Raw genomic sequence first — 24,498 nt, forward strand, 5'->3', positions numbered from 1 at the left:
AAAGTAAGTATTTTTTAAAAAGTCACATCCTTTATATGTTTATAAAACAGTCTACTGCTGCTTTTGGCTGCTTCTTTAGAAAGGTGCTGTAGCACAGGAGACAGATAATTTTAAAAAATATCCACAATCCAAAGATGAAGTTCCACATTTTTTCCCGTTGCAGATATTTTAGCTGTAGAAGCTGGTCAGCAAGAACGTTATCAGCAAAGAAATAGACTCAGAATTTATGACAAAGATGATTAATCCGGGCTTACTGAGTCACACACTGAGCTGAGCCAGGAGGACGGTAAATGGTAGAGAAACAAATCATACAACCTGATTAATAAATGAGTTAGCCAAGAAAGTAACCATGGAGGTGTCAGCTCAGAGACAGAAGGCTCTCCAACGCCTAAGGTTGTCCAGGGGACCCAGGCTCCTCGGCACTGCTGCTGACCTGCAGGCAGTCGCTGGCCCAGTTTCCCCCAGACAGCTCCATCAGACTGCGGCGTGGCCAGGCTGCCGGTTGCCGTTTCTTTGTGGCAGGCGGTGGTAGCCAAGTGTTAGGGATGGGAGGCCTCCCCAGCCTCATTCCTCACCTGGCTTTGGAGAGCACTTTGGTGAGCATCCAGTATTAAGTTAAAAATGTAAATGTTGCCTTTAGCAGGTCAATGAAATAAAGCTAATCTGATTTTCTGGCAGTCTATTGTAGACTGGATGGATGGGAAAAGGTGTTTGAGCATAGTATTGATTACATTGATTGCACTTCAAAATTTTCTTGGAATGTTGTTGTCAAGATACCATTCCTCAGGGACTTGATCTGCCTGCCACAATTTACCTTAGCATATTTTTAATGTCCAGACTACTCAAAATCCCCTCTGTTCTCCTCTCTGTGCTTGCAGAGAGTTTTCTATTTTCAGAGTTGAGATTTCATCCTGTTGGGAAGGCAGGCCGGGAGGGCTAAGGAGGATGCATTAACAGCATCTTAGTTTGGAGGCGAGAGATGTGGAGTCTGATGTGGCCATCTATGCGTGAGGCGGTGATCAGCTCCACAGAGGGCACTTTAAGCTAAGCTTGAAGGAACTTCATGGCCAAAGCAACGCTGAAGACAATCAGACTTGCTTTGTGGCTCCCCATGCAAGGTGGATTTTTAACTACATGTTAAACAACGTTTTACCTATACATTTGTCGATGTGTCTCAAAATCTACACTGGTGTCCCTGACCTTCCCCACACTAGGGAGGGGGAGATGGGGCTGCAAAGGTGGCATTGAACATTGGTCTGTCCGTGGTGGAGGCTGGGCTTTCAGTTCCTGCCCCCACATCTTCTCGGGGCTGGGGATGAGCTTCAGCTTAAATATGGCCTCGTTGTGTGGGATATCACAAAATTTACTGGCATGCAAACTCATAGCGCTATAGAGTACAAAATTATGTGAAGCTGTTAGATGAGGAGAGGGCCAGGGGAGCTGGCAGTTTTTAAACAGAAATTAGAAAGCCGAAAATAGGTGTAAACAAAGTTCAAGCTGATTATTGCTTCTAGGAAAGTGAAGTCCACGGGCATGGGTGAGACTAAAGGACTTGTCAGGTTGTACAGTATCAACATTGCTGTTGTCTAAATTAATTGGTGAAATATGATGGTAGTTGCAGACTTACATACAGAATAAAATTTTTAGATTTTTTTTTCTTATTCTCTATCACTGTGCTAGTCACTAGCACAAGGTTTCTACCTTGTGGAACTCGTGTTTGTAAGAAGAAAATCAATTGATTGTATGTTGGATTGGAGTAAATTTAACTTGCAGAAAACACTTTTCCTGTCAGGTTACATTTGCATCCCCAAACTTACTTGCAGGGGTTTAATGCATTTCCCCTTGTTATGCCACATGAATGACAAGCAAGGAATGTTGGGTTTACCCCCTTTAATGGTTTATCTTTATTTTTATCTTTTCTGTGTCTGTACATAGTGTTCTTGGCCTGGCTCTTACATACTTAATATGGGAGTACAAGTACTGGTAGTGTTTGTTGCTCTGCTTCGATGTTTATTGACAGGTGGCAAAACACATATCCATGGTAGAAAAATGTGTTCCTTGCAGAAATTATATGTTGCATCTCATCCAAGCAGTCTGACACCTTCTCTTAGGTCAAAGAGGAGCGAAAAAAGTGGAGATGGGAGATATCTTTTTGCATTTAGGGGAACAGATTTACAATGTGAATCTAAATGGAATCTAAAATTCGAGCTGGAAGAAGATCCATTTAAAGGAAATGCAGTTTTGGAAAGAGTTGCAATAGACTATATGGGATGGCCATGTGTTTCACCTGTAGATCTCACCAGACAGGCGCAGTGTGCCTCCTCTTCTGTGTGTTGGCATGAGCTTAGGGCAAGAGAAAAATCACCTGAAAAGGCTTTTCGAAGGTGATTCTGAGCAAAGTTCTGGCAGGGATGGTTCCTGCCATCTCCAGTCGATGAGATGCCCCAGTGGTGGTGACTGCAGTAAGCAGAGTAGCAGGAGAACTGCCCTGATGTGGGTCACCCATTTAAAAAATACACACTCAAAGTTGCATAAATGCTTAGTTCTCATTTAAGCATTTAAATAGAGTGGTACAAAATGCACCCCACAGCTACACCAGAAGAGATTTCCTCTAACTTAAGCATGAAGCTAAACCAATCCAGCAGACTCAAATTCAGTGACAACTGGGGAGCCACAAAGGTGGTATGAAGCTTCTTATTTCTTTTAAAGCCTGTCCTGGATCCTGTTCATCCAACCCAGAGGGCTAGGCTGCTTTGTGGCACTCCCACCAAGTCGCCCCATCGGAGGCTGGCTTTTCCGCCAGGATAAAGCCGGGGGGTCTATTTTTAGGCAGGAAGGTTTTTGGGAAGTGCATCACGGAGCTGCAATTGAGGAGCTGGGGAGCTGCCAAACAATTGCTTTGTAACTCTCCTCCCCCAAGCACAGAAGACCTGCATGGCTTGTTGTCTGCAGGCTTTTGTCTAGCAGAAGAAGGCAGAGCTCTCTGCCTTTGACCACTAGTCATTGCATAGCAGATCTGCTGATTGGCTGTGGTGAATTTAAAATAATTGTACTATAGTTACTCGCCAGTGTACATTACATTTGGAATAAGAGGTTGCTTTTCTTTCTTTACAAGGGGAAAACGTTGTAAGTGAACCGATAATTTTGAGTACGCTAATTCCAAGACACTGGCAGACACTGAGTGGTTTCCTGGAGTAACAGCCTCTCTCAGGAGAAACGTCAAATGCATTTAATCAGCCACATTTAGAGCTCTGCAACATCTGCAAATGAATTATTAACAATCTCAAATGTTTTTGAATGATCTAAAAGTCAGGAATAACGTGGCTCTTCAGATAATCAGCAAAGATTCAAAGCTTCTCCTTTCCACTTTATGCACTAGAGGCTCTGCACCTGCCTGCTGCTGGTAACTGGAATTCCCTGCAGCTCAGATAAACCTCTCCGGAGGCACTTGTGTAGCTGAACAAATGCAATGTGCAGCTGGTATCCAGCTGTGTCCATATAGATTTATGCATTGTGTAGTAAATAGCCACTGACTGGTGGTGTGCATCTTGGGGGGAGGTAAGGGGTGCTCCAGGGAGCGCAGTTCCCACACGGCTCTCGTCACTCCACATGACTGTTGTCCACAGAAGTCCTCTACTCCCACGACGCTACGTTTGAGCTGAAGTAATGGAAGATTGGTTTGGGTAAGGTTTGCCTGGAGAAGCAGGTTTGAGTTGTGAGTCTTCTCATTAGCTAGCAGCAGCAAGAATGGCAGGCTAAAGCTGTGAAGCAAAGTACAGCTGAGAATGCCCAGGTTCCAGCCTTGGCTTACCCTTTGCCATGTTAAGAAAATGACAGATGTCACTTCTCCTGCAAAACAAGCTGTCTTGTAAAGTGCTTTGAGAAATACTAAGGTCTGTCATATGACATGTGACTCAGACCCCTTCCACTGCAATGTGGAAATACCCTTATAGAAAAGAATAGTTGCAACTATCTAATTTCTTCAGTTGACATAATGTGGCTACATTAATCTTTGAATCAATAAATGTTCTCATGTAAGAGCCCCAGCTGACAAAATAATGGAGCCATCAGGATGCAGATGTAAACAAAACACTTGCAGTAGCATGTGAATTAATGAAAAAACAGAAAAGTATTAACTCTTATGGACACCAACACAATGAAATCTGGTATATGTACAAAGAAGAACTCCCTTGGGTCTCGAGGAAGGTGGTCAGCAGCTTGTTATATTCAGATCAAATGCAGAATTTCTGTTCAATCTGCTTGTTGGGGAGGGCCTTAAATATGAGGACACGGTGAAGCTTACTGCAGGTTTTAAGAGGAAGACCTGAGCAGAAACGTTTTTCTTTGCTGGACAAAACCCACTGATAAAGAGAGCACAAACCAGGTGCATCTGAGATGCTGTAAAAATGTAGCACAAAAGAGAAATTAAAAATCTACTCCTTACTCTGCCTGAATAAAATTGCAGGGTGGTCACTTTGTTTGGCATACAATTACAATAATAAACTTGATAGTGTATCTGTTATGGATTATGCATTCTGTGTGCATTATTAGTATGACTGTTTGTCCCCCTACACTCCTAAGGCAAACATAAAAGACAGACAAATGAAAGCAGAAGCGGCTGTGGCTCTTAAGAACAATTAAGCACTACACAGCCTCTCTGCAGGAGGCCGCTCTGGAGTGGTTTAATGGAGCAGATCTCATGATGTGTTGTACATTTCGATAATGTTGTCTTGCAAATTCAGGTATAACTATCTGCTGTTCTGCAGGAGCTTTGGTTACACAGCAAGAAACAGCTATAGCTACCAAGAGGGTGCTGCTGATTTAGTATTTGCTCATTTAATTTCATTTCAAAATGGAGTTGGAGATTTGTTTTTTAGAAATAAAGTACTTCATAGGGAGATTAGCTATCTGTTTTCTGTGGCTACAAGAGGAAAGGATATTGATGTCCATTTTTTGCTTGAAATCAGCTTGAAACTTCCACGTAGTTCTGTTATACAATGTGCAATTCTGTGCTTTCAAGCTCCACATCCTGTGCCTTGTTTATGACGATGAATCACAAACAATAACGTCCCTATGGCTTGCACACCCTATAAGTGAGATGGCCTTCTGAAAAGTGATGTATTTCCTTATGCCAAGGTTTGGATTTTCCAAAGCTTATTTTCTTCTTCTACACAGTCTCTGAAAGAATCTGTCCTCTTACGCACAGGTTTGCATCTCTGGTTCCTTAGATCTGAAGTCATTCTTGTATACAAAATTTTCACTGAGCTCTCCTTGAAATAAGATCCCGGAGGCCATGTTTATGCCAGGCAGCTCCCCAGGGCTTTGGTCAGTGAGGGAGCCTGGGTAGCCCAAGGGAAGGGAGTGCTATGGGCTGTGGTACGAGGGGAATTAAACTAAGGAACTTAAAACTGCCACCTGTCATGCTTGACCATGTTTCTTTTGTGTGGCATCTTCTCTAGGTCCTCCACACAGCTTGTAAATTAGGTATATTATTGCCCTGAAACAGGGACCTGTGAACCTCTGTCCCTTTTCTAGAATCATTATTTCAAAGAAATGAGATCAGCTAAAGAGGTAAGAATAATAATAGCACTCTAAATTAACATATATGTTGTAAACATCGTTTTGATGGAGTCAGCATCTTATATTGCCTTTAAAAACCCCAAAACCCTCAAACCATAAACACTGCAGCCTGATGAGTTTGTTTGCGACTTGAAGAAAATATCGAATACCATCTGAGCCAAGTCCCTTATGAAGGCTCTCAGCTCTGGCGACCTTCGGTGGCACAATGGACAGGGGAGCATGGAGCTTGCTCACAGCACAGAGACCTGCGGCGGGGCTGGCAAGGCTGTGGCAGAGGCCATCCGAGTGCAATTTGAGTACGAAGCAGAAGTGAAGGCTGGCACTTCACAGCATGTTCATCCTCGTTTCCTCAGCGCTGCGATGCGCTGCTGGGAGGTGGTACGTCTGCCCCCCAGCTACCATAGCAACGTGTTGCTCAGCCCTGCATCCCAGGGGCAAGGGGGGTGCTCCTCCAAGCCTTCAGCTTGGAAATGTAAAAACCTGCTTTTTACAGCACCATTATATGTCACCATTGAAGGAAAGAAAGGCAGCTAAAGGAAAGAAAAGATCACTGTTGACTTCATTGAGGTTTGCCCAAGCCCTGCTAAAGATATTTTTAATTATTCAGTCTGGTATTATGAAGGTGTTTGCTAAGTGTGTTGAACCGTGCATGTGCAACCACCTCCATCAGAGCTGTGGGTGCCCAAGGACTGGCACGGCCTCTGGCTGCTCTGCGGTGGCAGTCCCATGCTGTGGCACATAGGTTGCAGCCATGTCCAGGAGACGAGATCCTCCAACCTCTGTGTCATGGAGCCCTCGGTCTGCTGCCGAGCTCAGGCACAGGACTGCAGGCTGCTCTCAAGGGGCCGTTGTCTCTGGGTGGCAGTGGAGACTTTCCAAAAAACCTCTTCTGGGAGAGTTGTTTTGCAGTGATAAGCAAACCATTTCTCACCTGATGCATGTGGGGAGGACCTGAAGTGGTGGGAAGATGCCCTCTCTACACCCAGGAGAGCCAGAGATGTGCACGGCTGACACCATGACAGCAGCTGCTGGATCCCTTCCCAGCATCTATCCCCTGCAGCACAACGCCCATGTCAGCTCGGCATCTCAGGCCTTCACGTGGCCTTGTGCTTCTCTGCCTGCCCATTACCCTTTTTATGAAAATATTTATGTGAGTTAATTCTTTTCTCCTATAAGAAAAGAAAAAAAAAAAGGCATTTAGCTACAGCCCTGGTAAACCAAAGTGTCTAGCGAGCTGGCTGTGGAGTCAGGCTTTGGTACTGTGTGTGTGACTAAGGGCAGTAGATAAAGTCTCCTGTTAAAATATGAGCTTGGAAGGCAGGTATAAAATTCTGAAACTTGCTCTCTGAAAACAGCAAACATTAATTTAATTCTCTGTACTCGTTTTCATTACTCTTCCCCAGTATTATGTATTAAGTATATAAGTATTAAATGTTACTGATTTGACCGAAATAAAATTTTCTGGACTACGAGGATTGCAGGAGAAGTATTAGGATCAAGGAGACTAACAGTGTTAGGAATCAAGGTGATAAAAATTGTTATTTTTTAAAAGCACTATTTTGTTTTGAATAAAATACAGTGCTTCCAAGCTACCTGTGTCACAAGCTAGTGCATCATGAATGGCAACAGGTTTGTCCTTCTTTAGAGTACAGAAGTGAATTTAACTCTGACATTTTTGCAATTCCATGTTTAATGTTTCGACTCCTCCAAGTAACAGGAAACTGAAGGATTTTGCTGTGGCCCAAAGGAAGAGCTCTGACTGAACTCCTATCGTCTTGCTCAGCGTAATGGTGACACTGCAGATGAAGTCTTATTTCTGCAGCCTTTGTACTTTACTTCATTGGACATTGCCTTGCCAAAAATCATCCCCACCCCACTTAGCAGAGATGAGCTGCTGAAGAATACCACAGGGGAAACCAGTTTTAAACTATAATCCTGGAAATGCTTATGCCTGAGCTGTCCTAGTGACAACAATGTCTGACTCACAGAGTTACACAAGCACATCTCCTTCTGTAAAAGAGCCAGAGACATTCTGTTTTTCAGAACATCCACTGCAGGTCTTAACAGGAGCTCAAGAGGCGTTTCAAGTGTCCAGGTAATGTAGTGAATAGTAAAGGTTCTGTCTATAGTTATACATGTAATGGTCATTTTGTGCAATGGGAAATAATATTTTCATTAGACAAAATGTGCGGTTACCTAAGGGGTGAGTTCTCTGCTTGCCTTGCCTTGGAGTCTGTCTCTTTCTTTGTGGTAGCCATTGTGAGAGATGGCGAGGAACCTGTCTGCAGAGCTTCCCATCTACTTCATCAGAGCTTCCCAGAGCTGCTGCTACTCGCCTACAAAGGTTCAATGTTGTGGTTTTTTAGAGCTTCATTCCAGAGTCTGCCTTAGCTTTCTCCCGCTGCCAAGATTAATTATGTGGGGCCCAATTTTCGGAAAAGGTAATGCAGTTCCTGCCTTGGTTGACTTCACCAAGCTTTTCAGATACCCACTGCCCTGTAATAATGCTAGTCAGCGCTCTTACAGCCCAGAGAAACAGGAGTATGTGCTACCAACAACTTCTACGGTAAAATAATAGACTCCAGAAAAATTGTCTGTAGAAGTAAAAAAACCTGTTTCTGTTTCAATTAGTATGACTTTATCAACTGCCACAAAGAAACACAGTCTATTGTCCAGAAATAATTTATTCATCAACAATAAAACACTGAATAGAAAAAGGCTTGTAAATAAAACTATATATATAATGCTTTATTTTTTTATTTGATACTCCACAAAAAACACTACAGACAGTAACAAAATAATCCAATTAATCTTAAAAATTTCAAATTATAATTGTCACTCTTCATTTATCATGTTTTATTAACAATGCAAAGGTTGGTTGTTTACATATTGTACTTTTACTTGATTTCATTGAATTGTTTTCTTAAAACACTTGAAGAAATTTGTTGTTCACCCCATAATTTATAACATATATATCAATAAACAATATAACAGCTCTGAGAAAGATATGCAGACTGCTCAGTGGTAAGTAGTCTACCATAGGTTGTTCAGTGGGAGAGCGGGAATAAATCACAACTGAATTGGGATAGAAGTCAACACATTGAAGAGAAATAGTATTTGGGGTACAATTACATATTTTCCATTGCCCGTTTAGTAACGTGATCTCTTTCAAGCTCTGATTTCTCCTGGTTTAGATACTCTAGCACCTTTGCTAGCATATCCTCATCCAGATACTGCCTGTTTTGTGTGTCGTCAGTTTCCCCAGCCATGGAAAGCCTTTTGCTGAGTGAAGCCAGCTTCGCGGCCTCCTGGGGTCCCAGCTTGCTTAGGTGCTCCCTGATGGCCTGCTCCAGCCGGTCATCTTCCTGCAGGTCACCTTCAGAACCTGGTACTGGGACTCGTTTCATCTGGTTCATGTTGATAACGTCAGGATATTTTGCCAGCACCTTTGCCAAGTAATCAGCCAGCTCTTCATCCTTCTCATTCAATTTCTCATACTCCCTTTGTCGCCTTTCCAAATCATTTGTCCAGGCAGCTCTGGGAAATGGGTGTCCTTTCAATCTTCTGGGAATGTAAGACAGTCTTGGCAAATCATTTTCTTGATTCAGACGATTTAGTAAATAGGAGGGATTCTGATTAGCTAAATTGTCAGTTCCCAGAAGACTGACAATATCTTCAATATTGAGGTCTTCAGGTAGATCTTCTGGAATGACATTAAGAGGCTGCTTCACGTACCCGTTTTTAGAGTTTACATTATTTTTAAATATATCACTTTGTCCTAGATTAGTTTCAGCAATCTCGTCAAGGTCTTCTGGGTATTCCACTTCCTGCTCAGCTTCCAACCTTTCACTCTGAAGCTGCTTTTTTTCTCCAGTTTTCAACATGTCTATTAAATCCTCAGGAGGAATTTGTAAATTCCTTGAGATTTCAATCAGCTGAGCTACAGACTGAGGGTCGAGTGGCTTATCAAAAAATGTGGGTGCTCTTTTTTCCTGAAGATCTCCTCCAGTCCTTAATTTCCTATTTCCAGCACTGCCCATCAGCCTCTTTAGGTAATAATTCATTAGCTTTGAAACATCCTCTGACATTTGGTCTTTATTGTCTCTTCTTATTTCATCCTCAAGGAAGCTGAGTTTCCCTGATCTTTTCATTTCATCGTCAATCTCCTCTTCATGTTTATCAATTTCCTCTTTGCTGTCTTTTATCTCTTCCTGGATTTGACTTTCCACTTTTTCCTCTATGGGATTCCAATCTTCTCCTCCAACCACGTCTTCATAGGCAATGTTATTCACTTTATATACATCATCTTCATCATCCGTATACAATTTTTGGTCCTCATCCAGCCTTTCTTTCTTGTGGTTGCTAGGTCCTGCCATCTTCCCCAGCTCCTGAAACACAGACTCCAACGTAGCAAGGCTTTGGGGTGTGTATTGCTCTTCCACTATTTCATTAGTACGCTTGAAAGGGCTGTCTCTTGAGCTGTCTTCATAGTGCCCAAGTGGCATTTTGAGATATTTTTGCCATCTCTCAGGCCACTTGTAAGCCTCATAATCATCAGTTACCCCAGCTGGAAAGCTGTTATCTGAACTGAGACCATAAGATTTATTCTCCTTTGGGCCAGCTTTTGACTCTTTCTCAGCTTGCCGCAAGGCTTCCAACATTACCTTAACCCATTGGGTCTCATCTTCAGTCAAAGAATCCCTTACATTATCTGGTAGGTGAACCTGATCTTTGCTTTCTTTCTGTTGCAGGAGATATGGGATGCTTTGATAAGAGTTGTAATCAGGGCTGCTTTCTCCCTTGTTAGTTTGCTTGCGAAGATCTTCTATGTATTCCAAAGCTTTGATCATATCGGGATTTGGGAACCGCTGTAAGTTTTTCATTACATAGTCTGGATCTTTCTGAAGCAGCTGGTGCTGCTGGAAGGAAGCTGCATCAACCCAGCAGCTTAGGACAAAGAAAAACGTGAGAGCGCAGGTTGCTTCAAGCTGGAAGGTTTTAGTTTCTGCCATATTTTAAATATTTCCTTGGAATAAAGAAGAAGAAGAAAAAAAGAAGCAGTTAGCATGTGGAGACAGACTTAGCAAACTGAGAAGCAAGATAGAGATTGCTGTTTTTAACTGGAACACATCATGAAGATTACCACCAGTACTACAAGTTTTTATTAATTACAGAAACTTAATATAACTCATATGTGGAAGCCATATATTCTGGTGGAAATAGGAGTTTTTCTGAATCCTTCCTATGATTCCTCAGTTCAATGGAAACTATTGGTTTCCTATGCTAGAAATTTCTTATCTATGCTCAATGTATTTTATGAAAATCAAGTTTCCAATGGCAGCAGGAAAGTATAAAATACAACTCCTATATACCTCATGAACTGCCCATAGAGGAATCTAGATGTCATTTTGATTATGAAAATGAAGGCTTCAAATGGTAAAATCGGTATATCTATATATTTAAATGCCACTCAAAATATGAATATTAAAACTGCATACAGAATTATTTTGTGAGATTTTTCCATAGGGTATCTAATTTCATGCCAGGATAATACCACTGAATGGTGTTAGGCTGCAATAAAATTAATGTAATGAAGTGGAGAACGTGGCATATAAATTGACTTGCAGGTTTCTTTCTGTCATTACTGTTAGAGTTATTACTTCCTTTTTTGCTATTTCATTTTAAAAACATAAATTGTATTACAGGTGAATTTTAGCTAAGAAGCTCTATAAGTGAACCATTTTCCTATGGGCAATGATCCCCTATAAGAACAGGATAATTTATCCTACAGGTACAAGATGATTTTACTGAATCCTTTAAAGGCCGTATCAGAAATGAGCTCGAGTAAGGAGGTTATGAGTGGTGATTTCATTCATTCATTCATTCACTTCTACAGAAATTGAATCAGGTCCCAGGACAGGCAGAAATGTGACCATTGGCAGAAGCCAGCTAAATTCAGTTAGCACAGATCAGTAGCAGCCCGTGTCTAGTCAATCTGCCCAGCTCACGTCAGCCAACAATAAATGCTGGAACAGAAGTGGGAAAAATATGCATCCAAGTGAATTAACAAGATTACACACTGCTGCATCTGAGGATAGAGCTGCACAAGCCCGGTCCTGCGGGGAGCTGCGCTCCCTCCACCCAGCAAAGGGTAAAAAATGCCATCACTTATTTCCTAGGAGATGCTCAGGCACTGATACGCTGGGGCCCTGAGACAGACGAGACTCTTTTCTGATCCAGTTACTTTAGCAAATGAAGTACAATAATGAGGAAGAAATTATAAAGATAGCAGCCACGTTGATTAATTGACCTGTTTTGGTTCCTTTGGTTTTTGGCTTGGTAAAAGCATCCTGTTGAGACTCTGGTGATTCATGACAGACTGAAAGAGCTATGTATACCGCTATTTACCCACTGCTCTAAGTAGAAAGTGAGCCTGAATATGCCCATTTCGGCTCACTTGTAGATTTTTCCACTCAGTTTTTGTTCTTAACACAATGTGACTGAACTAAATAATTAAAGCAGTATCAGTTCAGTTCCCCTCAGTACGCCTGGGCAAGCTAACAGCCGTAAGAGAAAACAATTTGCCCAACCACTTCTGACTACTCAGGCCTGGAGACGTCTGAGCATTGATTTCACAAAGGATTAGGTCAGAACAGCTGATGAGAAGGTCCCACCCTCCCAATCTGAGTTTACCCTGAAACAAAGCCAATGCACTGCTTTGTTTTCTGTCACAGAAAAGGCACTAGTCCTATAAATAATGGTATACCTCCATGAAAAACAACCTCACTTTGCTACTAATTGTAGCAAGTAAATGAAATAAAGACTTTATTTTCCAGCAGAGAGAGTGGTTCTTAACAGAGTTAGTTTGATCAGTGCCTGAGAAACTCTGTCCTTTCCGAGGGGTGGGGGAAGGGAGACCAGTTCCATAATTATCTGCCAGGCACCTCCCTCTCACAGACACCAGAAACTCAGCCTCCTTCCCTGCACACAATTTTGTATAGTTACAGCCTTTGTAGGACTCATCAGCATCCCATTAAACTCAAAATGCACATAGTCAAGCAAAGTTTAGTTTAGTGTTCCACAAGGATGTTGCTCAGCTGGATATTTCCTTTGCAGGAATAACAGGTCGTTGGCTCCTCTCCAGGTATTTTGGGTGCATTTGTCTCTAGATCAACTTTCACCTCTAATTTATTGGTAGATGATACTTGAAAGCCTTGTCAAATGGCTTTGGGAATGATTTATTTTAAAAGCTTTGAGTTCAGGTCATAAAATCTTGTCATTAAATATACTGCATTATCTAGGGTAAGAGGACTCCTCCCCAGCCTTTCAGACTTTAATTCCGTATTTTTTCAGAAAACAGAGGACATTTTAGTCTGTCTTTAGGATCCATATTAACACATTCTCTTCTGTGCCTCTCAAAGGACAAGGTGCTAAAATGGCTGTTTTGCCTACAGATGGGTAATTGTGAAGCTAGCCTAGATGGCAAGCATCTGTTCTCCTCTACTAGCACCTACCAAACAGGAAAATTATCTTTTGGCCAACAAATGTAGACGTTCCTATTTACAATATGAGGTAATCGAGTTCACGGTTTAACATGTACAAAGGCAATGCAGACTGACAGAAGTTCCTGAGAAAACAGACAAAACAGTAAATCTCCCTTCTGGGATGTTTCCATGGTAGCAGTAATTTTCTCTCTCGATCTCTCTCAGCAGTCACCTGTGATGTGACTGTAATGTTTCCAGTGAAAATTTGCAATGAAAACTCGTAAGCTTTCCTATAGAGGAGTCCCTGCCCTGAGAGTCTGAGGGGGAATCCAACGGCAGCTTTCCATCAGGCAATACATCACGCGCTCTTCCTCCCATTTACTGTTGCAATGAATGACATGACTGCAGTAGATTTGCTTTTTTAGAAAGCTTGTCTAACCCTTTATCCTGAGCGAGGGACTCAAAACACGAACAAAATGAGAAACGGGCGAGGAGCAGGGGAAAAGCCCCAGTCCCAGTGCCTGTAACGCCCGTTGGTGTGCGTACGCAGCCGGCGAGTCGGTCAGACCGGCTCTGCACCCAAGGTAACCTCTCAGCCTGTGTTTTGCCGCGACTGAAGTGCCATGTCGGCGAGCCGGCGCAGCGGCGGACAGAAAGGCGATTCTTCCCGGCTTCGGCCGCGAGCGACGCCGGACACACACACACACACACGAAACGCGCACGGCTCCGGTCCGCGCTCCGCAGCTCTATCGCACGGCAAACGGCAGCTGCCGCCCCGCCAGCGTCCCGCCACGCGGGGTTTGCCTGCACCGCGGCGCTTAGCCCCGCACGGGCCCCGCGTCCCCGGCCCCGCCCGCCCGGCCCCTACCTGGCAGCGCCGCTCCTGCCGCTCCCGCCGCCGCCGCCTTCAGCACCGGGACAGCGCCCGCTTATACCGCCCTCGCCGCCATGACGTCAGCCGCCCCGCCCCGCCCCGCCCGGCGGGAAGCGCGTCCTGCGCGGCGGGAGCCTGCCCGGGGACCGGCCGAGGGGCCTCCGCGCCCCCCGCCACGGGGACACCAAAAGGGGACAGAAAGGGAAAATGGGAAGGAAAAGGGGAGAAAAGGAAAAAAGACAAAAAAGAAAAGGAAAAAAAGAAAGAAGAAAGAGAAAAGGGGAGAGAGGAAGAAAGAGAGGGGAGAAAATGGGAGAAAAGGAAAAAAGACAACAAGGAAAGGAAGAAAAGGGAAAAAAGGAAAATAAAAAAGAGGAAAGGGAGAGAAGGAAGAAAGAGGGGGGAAAGGGGAAAAAAAGGTTGAAAATAAACCGGGCAGGCAGGGTACAGGCAGTGCCTCCCACTGCTCGGCTCCCACAGCCCGGGGGTCATGAGGCGTGGGGCCGGGGGGTGACGGGGCTGAGACCTTTGTCAAGCTGGCCGGGGCCTGGGGCCTGCGGGCAGGGGCTCACACCCAGCTCTGCGGGACAGGGGCAGGGGCTGACGGCCGGCTCTGTGCGGTGGGAGGGCAGCGGGGGGCACGCCAAGGCTGGGGGGGGTGAGCCTGAGCCCAGCACTGCACGAAGGGCAGCGTGTGCTGTGTGCGCACCTAGCTGTGCCCGTGCGTGTTTTGGCAGCTGCTGGCCTTTTAACAGCTACAGTCCAAGCAGATTTAAAAAAAAAAAAAAAAGAAAAAAAAGCCCTTGAATGAGCCGTTGTAGCACAGTTCTGGCTTTGTGACAGAGTAGTGACAATTCATGGCATCCGTGGCCTCTTCATCAGGTGTGTGAAGCCCAGGAGCTCTGGACCATCTAAAGCACCCTGAGCACCCTGCTGAGGGCTGGGTGCAGCTGGGGGAGCGGGATGACAGCCCTCCATGGGATGCCTGACACAGACAGACTGGCACGGCGGGGAAAGACAAGGCAGAGGGATCCCCCCATGGCAGCTCCCGTGGCTGGGACTGGGGCCAGGCTGCCGCGCTGCCGGCTGCAACCCCTCTCCCCCCGGTGCGGCTGCTGCCAGCGAGGGGCCACGCACCCACCCACCCATGGCACCGCTGCCAGGCACCACTGGCCATGCCCCGGCAGTTTTAGCCCCGCTGTCAGCACTGCGTGTGCGCAAAGGGCAGCGCTTGCACGCCCGGCTCAGTGGGGCGAGTGAATACCACTGCGCCGTAAATGCGAAAGCGTGAGACCTAACACGTTGCTTCAGCTGCTGCTCTGGGTTTTTGCTCGTTCCTTCTGCTTCCTTGCTGTTCCAGAAAGGTTGTTTCACTTTGGCTTTTAAATAAGGACTCGTCTTCCCCCAAAATAAATCTTCCCTGACAATTTTGACCTTTTACAGCACAAAATGCAAAAAGCTAGGATGAATGTACCTTCCAAACCAATAAATGTTACAAAATTAAATTGTCGTAAGAACAGCAAGGTACAAATAATTGCAGCCATGAAGACAGACAAAAGGTCTATCCCTGCTGCATTTGTTGTAGTTGAACTGGAGATCTGGAAGCCTGTCATTTCACCTCGCATAGAGTTATGAGTAAAATACAGGACCAGTTTTTGTGCTGAAACTCTTCAGCAACAGCCTTACTCAGGCCCCAGATACCATCCAAAATGCTCTCTTTCATCACTGGACCCAGGCAGAAAAGAGGCAAAAGAGAAGTTATGTTAGGAGCCACGATAGCAGCCCTGAAGATGGGAAGCTGAAAGGCATCTGCTGCAGTGAGCAGAAAGCCAGGTCCAAGTCAGCCATGGCCTGCCCTGAGCAGCGGGGAGCTGTAGTGCTGACCACAGCCCCCTGCAGCGAGGCTCTGTCACTAATAAACCTCAGTCGGACGACAGAACCGTCACTGTGATCAAAACAAAACAAAACTAAGAAGAAAAATGCTCGATTCAGATTTTCAGGGAGTTCCTTGTGCCTCTGCATGCATCCCCAACAGACTCTTGTTTTGTGCATTCTGCCACCAAACACCTAACACGTATCTAGCAAATTCTCTGTCATAAAATCATCCTGCTGCCCCTGTCCATCTATCCCTGGTCTTCAGCATCAGCACGTATTTCAGACAACCCCGATTAACCGGCACATCAGCACGATTCCTTCCTCCGGTCCTTAACCGCTCGCTTGAGATTGACTGCGTGTGAAGTCAGGCAGACACTTGGCTTAGGTCTCTGCCGTGGCAGTTTGGGGGTCAGTGGATAAAATTTACTGAAGGGTATCCACAATTCAGCTGTCAATTTTACTCCACATCAAAAAGCGTTGCCTGGACGTTGTGCTTGTGATTGATTGCATCCGCACAGTCCTGTAGGGAGGGCCTTTAGTGAATGTACTTTCTTCCTGGTCATACTGAGTGTACGGCATTCTTTTCCTCAGAATGAGTCATGCAACAGAAAATTTGATCCATGCTGTCATTAGAAGTTCCATGGCATTTTATACGAGAGTGAGATCACATCACAGCATCTCCAAATTTTAGGAAATTGCATTAGAACTAGCTCAATATCAACTGTTTAACAAGAGGAGCTTGGTAATCTTGTTTTTCTGAGTGCATTTTGACGATGCTGCATCCTTTTGTGGCTCCTGGGAACAGACCAGTAATAAACACAATCTTTTCCTTGAATGGCCCGCCCTGTCACATGCTCTACCTTACATAGTTATGCATCATGAGAAGCTAGAAGTTAACCAATCATCTTGCATCTTGCATGCGAACTTCAGGGTAAGTAAAGCTTCAGAGAGATTTTTTTTTTGTTTCATTTCACGTAAGAAACAAGGCAATGGGTGGGTGGGGGAACCTCACCGCAGCAAACAGAGGCAGGAGGACTCCGGCGCACTGTGTTGTGTCGTACCCAGCTAGAAGATCATCATCCCTAAAGTAAATGGAGAAAGAAAAGTCAGACAAGTTGACTTCAGGAGGTAGCAAGGGCTGGTGTGGGGCTCGGTGTCGTTGCACTTGTGCCCAGTCCTGGGACAGCACCAGCACTGGTGGGGTGATGGAACCACCACCGCTGGTGGACTGCGGTCTCCCAGCGAGACCTGCCCCCATCTCATGTGCCCAGCGCACACGGGAGGATGAAGCAGCGATCCTGATGGTCCGACCATCCCGGCAGCCACGCGCAGCAGCAGGCAGCACCCTGGTCTGGCTGTCGCGGCTCTTTTCTTCAACACCAAAGTCGTTTGCAGTTTGTGCAGTTCACTTTGGCTCTAGCTCTCTCCTCCTCTAATTGGTGTCACCAAAGATCAGCACTGCTTAAAAATAAAGCGGGGTTGTGTCAATATTGACTATTTCCCCCCGTTTCTGCCGTTTCCAGTGGCAACTAAAAATAATTTACAATTCATTACAGACGTGGCATTTCTTGCAGAATAAGTGCCATTGTCACATTTAAAATTCAGTCCATATCTGACTTCAGTGTCTGCATTTATTCTGCATGTAATGAGAAGGGGGAGGTTTTCTTTCCTCAGAAAAATTAATCTGCCATCACAGATATAGATTCTTTTAAATTATTTTAATTTTAAAATACTTGAACTCTGCTTGGGTCCAACATTAGACTTGTTATTTTATGTTCATTTTGCATGCTTGGGAGATCAAACATATTTGTATGCAAATATTTTTGGCCTCCCTAAATTTAGTACATAATAAATGGCTCAGATTTCATTTCCAAAGCTGTAAGGGCAGGGAAAAATATAACATTGTAAGGAAAAGTAAGGGCTTCCCAGTTTGTAACCACAGTCCTTTAAAAGCGTGGATGTCAAGGCCAGCGCCTGGTGGCCACAGATCACTGGGCTTTCTTCCACGCTGCAAGGAGATTAAGTAGGTTCAAGGCCAGCCTGACCGACACACCTCCCTAAAGGTTTGCTGCTCGCTCCGTAGGGATGGTTCAACAACAGATTTTGCAAAGAACGAAGAAAAAAAACCCCACCAACCCCAAATCCCCAAATCCTGACTTTTACCCAATATTGACATGTTCAGGATTTCAGGCTGCCTGCATGTAAAAAAAAATTGAATAGAAAGAGGAGCCTTAGGGCAGGGCTTGACTGCTACCTCTGAGACACGGCTGCAGGGCCGCCTTTGCAACAGGGACGTACCAACAACCTCCCCAGCGTCGCTATTTCAGCGGAGGCCTCTCGTGCCGCAGGTGGGCTTTCCCTTGCCCGCCCCGTGCTGCCCGAGAGTGGGAGCTCCGTGCTCTGATGCCGGGGGTTGAGCGGCCCCTCTGCGGGAGCCCGGCCCGAGGAGGTGGCAAGGACCGGGTGGCCTCACTGCGGGCAGCCTCTCCGTCCCGCGTGCCCACCAGCCCGCTGGTGGGAGCTCAGCCTGCAGCACAACCAAACCTCGAACCAGTGGTGGTTTGTGGTGGGAAGCCCCGCTCTGCGCCCACAGCGGCTCAGCCCTCCTGCACCAGGGCTGGAGTCACCTGGGGCTCAGCTGTGCCATGCCTGCTGCAGGTCCTGCCCCAGGGCTTTGTCACCGCTGGCAGTGCCTCTCGCTTTCTTCAGAGACCATGGGAGGAGCCCAGCCCTGCTGCCTCTGCCCAGTAACCTACGCTTGCTATAGGATGCCTGGACCTTGGGGTGGTTGGGGTCCACCACACAGCAGAGAGCCCCTGCTCAGGGCAGGTGCCTGGGACCGATCAGCCCAGCCAGGGCTGGAGCAGGCGAGAAGACTCCGTGGGAAGGAACCTGGGAAAGCAGCAGATGAATCAACAGGGAAAGAGTTTACTGCTAAGCTTGTTCCAGTGCAGCCTCCAGTTTGAGTACCACGAACAGGAATAGCAAAACACCAACAGATTAAGGAATATATGTCCACTCATATAACCACCGAATTATTTTTATCTCCAGGCCTCCCCCACATACATACTCATATATTTTCTCCCGTGGAGTTTCAAGGCTCTTCACAAGCCTGTGACATCTGCTTACCAACTTTTGGTGTAAAAATATCAATATCTGCTCTGCATAGCTGTTCTGAGCGCTACATTTACCAGCCAGTAAAGATCAAGGGCCTCCTGGGAGCTGGCTGGATCAAACTGTCAGGATTTCAGCACTGCTTTGCGTCAGACGGCAGAATTTAAAGTCAAAACACAGATAGTTTGGGGAGGAAGACAATGCAAAGCCCTGAGTCATACCCTGCTGAGGGTGAGGGGAAAAGATTAATAGACAGCAAACATGAATGAAACTGAATGGCTCATTTTAGTCATGTGACTGCCTCTGAAACCCAAAATAGGATTTATTTTTAGTTGTTGAGCACGAAAAGATTTCTGTGCACCTTGCCAAGGATAAGTCGAGAAATGAGTGTGAATTAGCGTGGGGCAGGCTCGCCTTTCCTTGACCCTGGAGGAGCTCAGCCGCGGGGCTCGCTGTGCTCAGGGAAGTTTTGCTGCTCCCAAGCTGCTTGAACAATGCGACACCCACGAGACTTTGCACAACCCGGCAGCTTTTAGCGTCATTCAGACACAGAAGATGCAGCCCGTACCACAGCCCCAGCCAACTTTCCTTTGGCAAAGTTGAGTCAAAAAAACCCATGATGATTGCTTAGAACCAGGCCGTATCTTTTTGAGAAGCTGCACCGCTCCCCACTGCTGGCTCACAGGGGAAGGAGACAAAGCAACCATGGCTTGGCAGCTGGAGAAACTGCACAGGTTCACTCAACGTCATTGGTGATTACTTAACCAAAACCTCGGAGCCCTTCAGAGCAGCTGCGGCAACAACCAGCAACAGCAGACAGCAAAATCGTTTTGCCTCTACTGTCCAAGGAGAGTGCCACCTGCCCGTCACAAGCTCCTTGGCTGCTGTGAGGGTCCGACCTGGGGTATTGGCCACCTTGGGGTATTTGGGTCAGCCAAAACTGACCTTCAGCGATGTTTCTTCTTGAGAGAACAAAAGGTTTTACATGGGAGTGAAAAAAGTTGGCACAATAGTGAGCTGTACACACATTTATGTGATTTTTCAGTTTAAATAAATGGATAGAAGTGGTTCACAGCTGTGCATAAGGTTAGTTACATTATTTAGTCCTCTGCTGAACTGCTTCAGCAATTCTCGTCTGTGGAAACTTCATGATCTTGGGGCTAAGCCATTTCTATCCCTTACGTACATTAAAGCCTCATTAGTTTTCACATTAATCACTTGTAAACATGAAAAAGCTCAGTGATTTTGGATCTCCTTGTCTCTGGCAGAAAACCTTTTTTATCTTTGTTATCTGCTTCCTTGTCTGACAACACAGGATAGGACTCAGAGTAGCAAAATTGACACTCCAAAATTAACACTCCCATTCTTACTCCAACCCCCCCCCCTTTTTTTCTTTTTTTGAGAAATCAGCCATTATCAAAGCATGGACTAGCACGCTTGCGTTACTTCATGTGGGCAGATGGTCTTCCATCCCCAAGCCATTAGGGCAATGGGTGCCTTAGCAATGCAGCGTGCAAGAATCTGTCTGCTAAAGCTAGGAGGGCAAGAAGCCACGCTCTGGTTCCTTGCCATGAAACATCACAATTCTCTCTTGCATTGCCTTTGCTAGTGTCCTTAGTCTCACCAATGCCAATTACAGCATTTTTTTGTGGCCATAGGTTTGTCCTTCTTTGCTTACTATGTGCCTACATAGGTTACAACCCTATTGCTACAGTAATTTACATAGATTTGGGTCAAAACCAAATTTAGCATTTGGTCATGAATGTGACAAAGACAGAAAAAAGAGACTCAGTGCAACGTACAGTACAGAGCCAATGTGGTAGAAGTTCTTCCTGGAGAAAATTTCTACCAAGAACAGGACAAACAGTCTGATTTTTTAGCTTGTGTGGAAAGGCAGAGCCACTTCATGTCATGGGGTTTTTTTTAAGTGTATACTAAACCAAAAGTTAACTCAACATAAACATGAGTGATTGCATCAAAATAAGAGCACAAGTTCATATCATCCCATGGGGTTATAGCTATTAGCATTTGCTACATCAGCATTAAAGCAGAGAGCTTATATTTTTAGGGTTGAACTGTGTTAATTTTGAATTTCAAGTTACACAACCAGGGAGAGTTGTCTGGCTTCAATGGCAGCTTTGCTAGTTTGGTGACTGTAGGATCAAGGCAAATCCAGAACCTCAGTGCAAACAGAGGAGAGATAAGGGGTTAATGATTTACTCCCCAGCCTCCCCCCAGCCTCCTGCCTGGCAGCCGGCCTGTGGTCAGCCATGCCCCGCAGCTTGTACAGCTGAGCAGAACTTGGTGCGGCTGTGTCTCAACTGGCGGAGACAGTCCACGATGGTGAGGATTTAATGCCATCACCCAGATGTGCAGGAGGCGCATTCTGAACAGCAAGAGACAGAGAAATCAAGCAATGTGGTCTGGGAGCAGCGAGCTGACATCCTGCATAGGTGCACATGGACAAGCCACCGCACTCCATCCAGCGTGGGATGGGGTGGGAGCTGGGGACATAGCACAACACGTCCGTCCACTGAAAAGAGTAAGAGCTCTTTCAGAATCTGTAATTTGCTTTTTCTTATCACTCAGTCTTGAAAAGCTCTTGGGCTCAGGAAAAAGTTCTAGGCAGGCTGCTCCCTTCTCTAGCAAAAGTCAAAATGTAAGTGGTGACACCGGTAACAGGGTTTCCCCAAACAGGTTGCAATCTACATGACAACTAGTAACACCTCTGCAAGCTGGGAAGAACATTTGCTTGGACCTCCCAACTGTTTTAGATAGCAGTCTTGCATGTCTCTCTCATCTATCAGAGCCTTGACTGGCAAGTGAAATCCATGTAATCGGGAGGAAATGCAGCAATTTTCCCCTAAGGCAAAAACTTTCTGTGTGATACACCTTGCTGGTAAGTGCCCTTCCTAGCCCCAAGGCTCCTGCTTCACTCTTCTTCCAAACCCTGGGCCAGCCCTCCCGGCCACGCACCAGCTGGAAACGCACTCCAGGCTGAGCCACCACCGTGGGGTACAGGCAGACATGCCAATCCACCCACCTGATTTTCCAAACAGGAGGAAAGCCAAAGAGGAGGATGTGTCATGTGGTCTTCCAGCAGTGGTGTCCGGGTTTCTCGCTCCCAGTCTCTCCCACAGCCTGTGTCTGGTCAGGCCCTTCGGGGCTGGGAAAGCTAGATGTTATAATTCAGGTAGGAAAATGGTAATGAGTAAGTTGGAGGAGGGACAAATACCCCGTGAGAAAGTAGCCCATCAACTGTCTTGTCTGAATATTAGACCAAACACCTTATGGCTACAGGTATCTTGTTGAGCACTCCCAGCTTAAGCACAACATAGGACTGTGTGATGCAAGATCATCTTTTTCTGCCTCAGAATGAAAGAATTGAGCAAAAAATTGGATATGTATTGAAAAGTAGATGGAAAGATTCTGTACCAGCAAAGATAAAATACACAGCCTCTTTTATAAAATATTAAACGTAAGCTATTTTTCCAGTCAAATGGAATGTACTCAAAACAAACCATTTGTATCCAGGGATCCCTGGAGGCGATAGAAGGCTTGTCATGAAAACAGCTGCTTGAGAGCTGGGCTAATAATTCAGATTCAATAGGATCCGAATCTGAAAGCAAACAGACACATTATTGTATCTCACCCCAAACCTGCAGCATCCTTACTCCGGAAATTTTCTCCCGGATACATTTAAAAACCAAGCGTGAAGTCTAGAGACACTGCTTACCCCTGTCGCGTCAGCCCGATCTGGCGCAGGGCCGGGGCTGCGGGAAACGCACGTCTGCGGCAGGATGGGACTGAGCCGCTGGCTTCCATTTGCAAGCGCTCGCACTGAAAGAGCCCTCTCACTTTCACACAAGGCTTTTCAGCTGAGTGAGGAACACCGACGTCTGTTGCCACACACATCACATGAGCATCGTGACAACCGAGATAATACTATTTTGTCTTTGCCTGACGGCAGCAACATGGATTTATATGATGTTGGCAGTAGCTTCCCAAGTGCTATCCTTCATTCCACATCTCACAGCTTCAAGACTGAGCAGACTTCCCAGGCACAGGGACACCACGCAAGGCTGGAGCCAGGGCTGCTTGTGAGACTCAGGTCTGTCCATTTTTACCTTTAATGCTGTAATTTTTCCACCTCTTCTCCTCCACCGCCTTAGGAAACTGCCTAATTCACCTGTCCCTAAAAGCAACGCAATTTTCAGTGATGATCTCCTCTGTATGTCAGTGTGGTGGGGAAAGGTCTAGATCAACATGATATATTTTCCATTGACTTGTAGCTCTTAACTTTATTTTGAAGCAGTCCTGCTGCTGCACCGCCATTGTGCTGCAAGCCATCACCCCCGGTGCACCCCGACAGCAGCAGGTCTGCACACACAGAAGAGCACAGCCCAGGAGCTCCTCACAAACGCGAGCTGCGTCCTCCAAGGACTCTGTCACCACCTGCCAAAAAAAGACAGCTATCCTGTCATCTGTATCTACTGCGTTCAGTGGGATGCTGGATCCCATAGAAGCGTTCTGTTTCACCCAGAATAAGTTGTTTGAAATTCAAGGCAAAACCCATTGATTGCAGCTGTTTAAAATGAGGTCGCAAAGCACCACAATGAATTACTGTCAGCTGTAGCTAGCGCATGGCTTGCGTATGCTGCCACGTAGATGCGGGGCCAACAGGGAGCTGTTTGGCTGGCGGTGGTTTTCCGCTAGTGTATCTCAATGCTGAATCAACAGGCCAGATACTGCATCTGGCACTGGAGATCTTGTCTGAAGAACTAAACGGATTACTTGTCCACGCAGGGAGGTCTTCACCATCTGTTGCAGATGTAATATTGATGAGGTTCTCAATTTTACAGAATTGTTTCATGATATTATTATATGAAAAAAGAAACACCAAACACAACCTTTCTGGGTTGATGCTGCTTGCTGTTCATTGGGAAGACACGACCATAGCTGTTTGCTGAAGTGGTATCTTCGCAGCTTCCCCTGACACACTGTTGCTTGTTGCAGTGGCTGTACATCGTGCATCATACTGCTGCTTGGCTTCTCTCTCAGCCTGCGGGTGCAGAAGCTGTCCCAGCTCACCGGCTGTTTGCGCAAGCCTCCGCTGGCTGGTTTTCACCCTGGCACACGAAGGTCCTTTTCTCAACCCTCAGCCTCTCTTCTGCAAGGACCTGGCAGTGGCTGGTGGGCACAGACTTGGTCCTGTGTAGAAGGAGCCCTCCCTGAGCGCCTGTGGAAGGATTTCCTTTCTTACTGCTAGGCATTGTGAAGGACATCAATTCTTATATATATATATATATATATATATATTGTAGAATGGAGGTATTCTGTACAGCACGGGAAGAAATGGGAAGAAAGAACTGTACCATGTGAGGAGACACAGCAGAAACTGGGAAGAAAAAGAAACAGTTCAGTTGTCAGTGATGCAGCTGCAACACGTGAGCCAGCACAGCGCAGAAGACGTACGCTCCTCTGGAGACCACGGCCAGAGACTCTGAACTGGCAAGACCAGATGGTGCAGGAGCTGAGGCAGGATGGAGTCTCTCTTTCAGAGTCTGTGCC

The 24,498-nt window shown here is 45.8% G+C and overlaps 1 protein-coding gene across 1 annotated transcript; it reads right to left on the reverse strand.

Moving 5' to 3' along the window:
- Positions 1-8,286: 8,286 nt before the first annotated feature.
- On the reverse strand, positions 8,287-14,035 carry SCG2 (secretogranin II). The gene is made up of 2 exons (XM_075417847.1): positions 13,933-14,035; positions 8,287-10,606 (listed from the first exon to the last, which is right to left on the reverse strand). The coding sequence occupies exon 2, from the start codon at positions 10,590-10,592 to the stop codon at positions 8,709-8,711; it is 1,884 nt and encodes a 627-aa protein (XP_075273962.1). The 5' UTR covers positions 10,593-10,606; positions 13,933-14,035; the 3' UTR covers positions 8,287-8,708.
- Positions 14,036-24,498: the final 10,463 nt, after the last annotated feature.

Source organism: Opisthocomus hoazin, chromosome 4, assembly GCF_030867145.1.
Source record: "Opisthocomus hoazin isolate bOpiHoa1 chromosome 4, bOpiHoa1.hap1, whole genome shotgun sequence".
Taxonomy (NCBI): Eukaryota; Metazoa; Chordata; class Aves; order Opisthocomiformes; family Opisthocomidae; genus Opisthocomus; species Opisthocomus hoazin.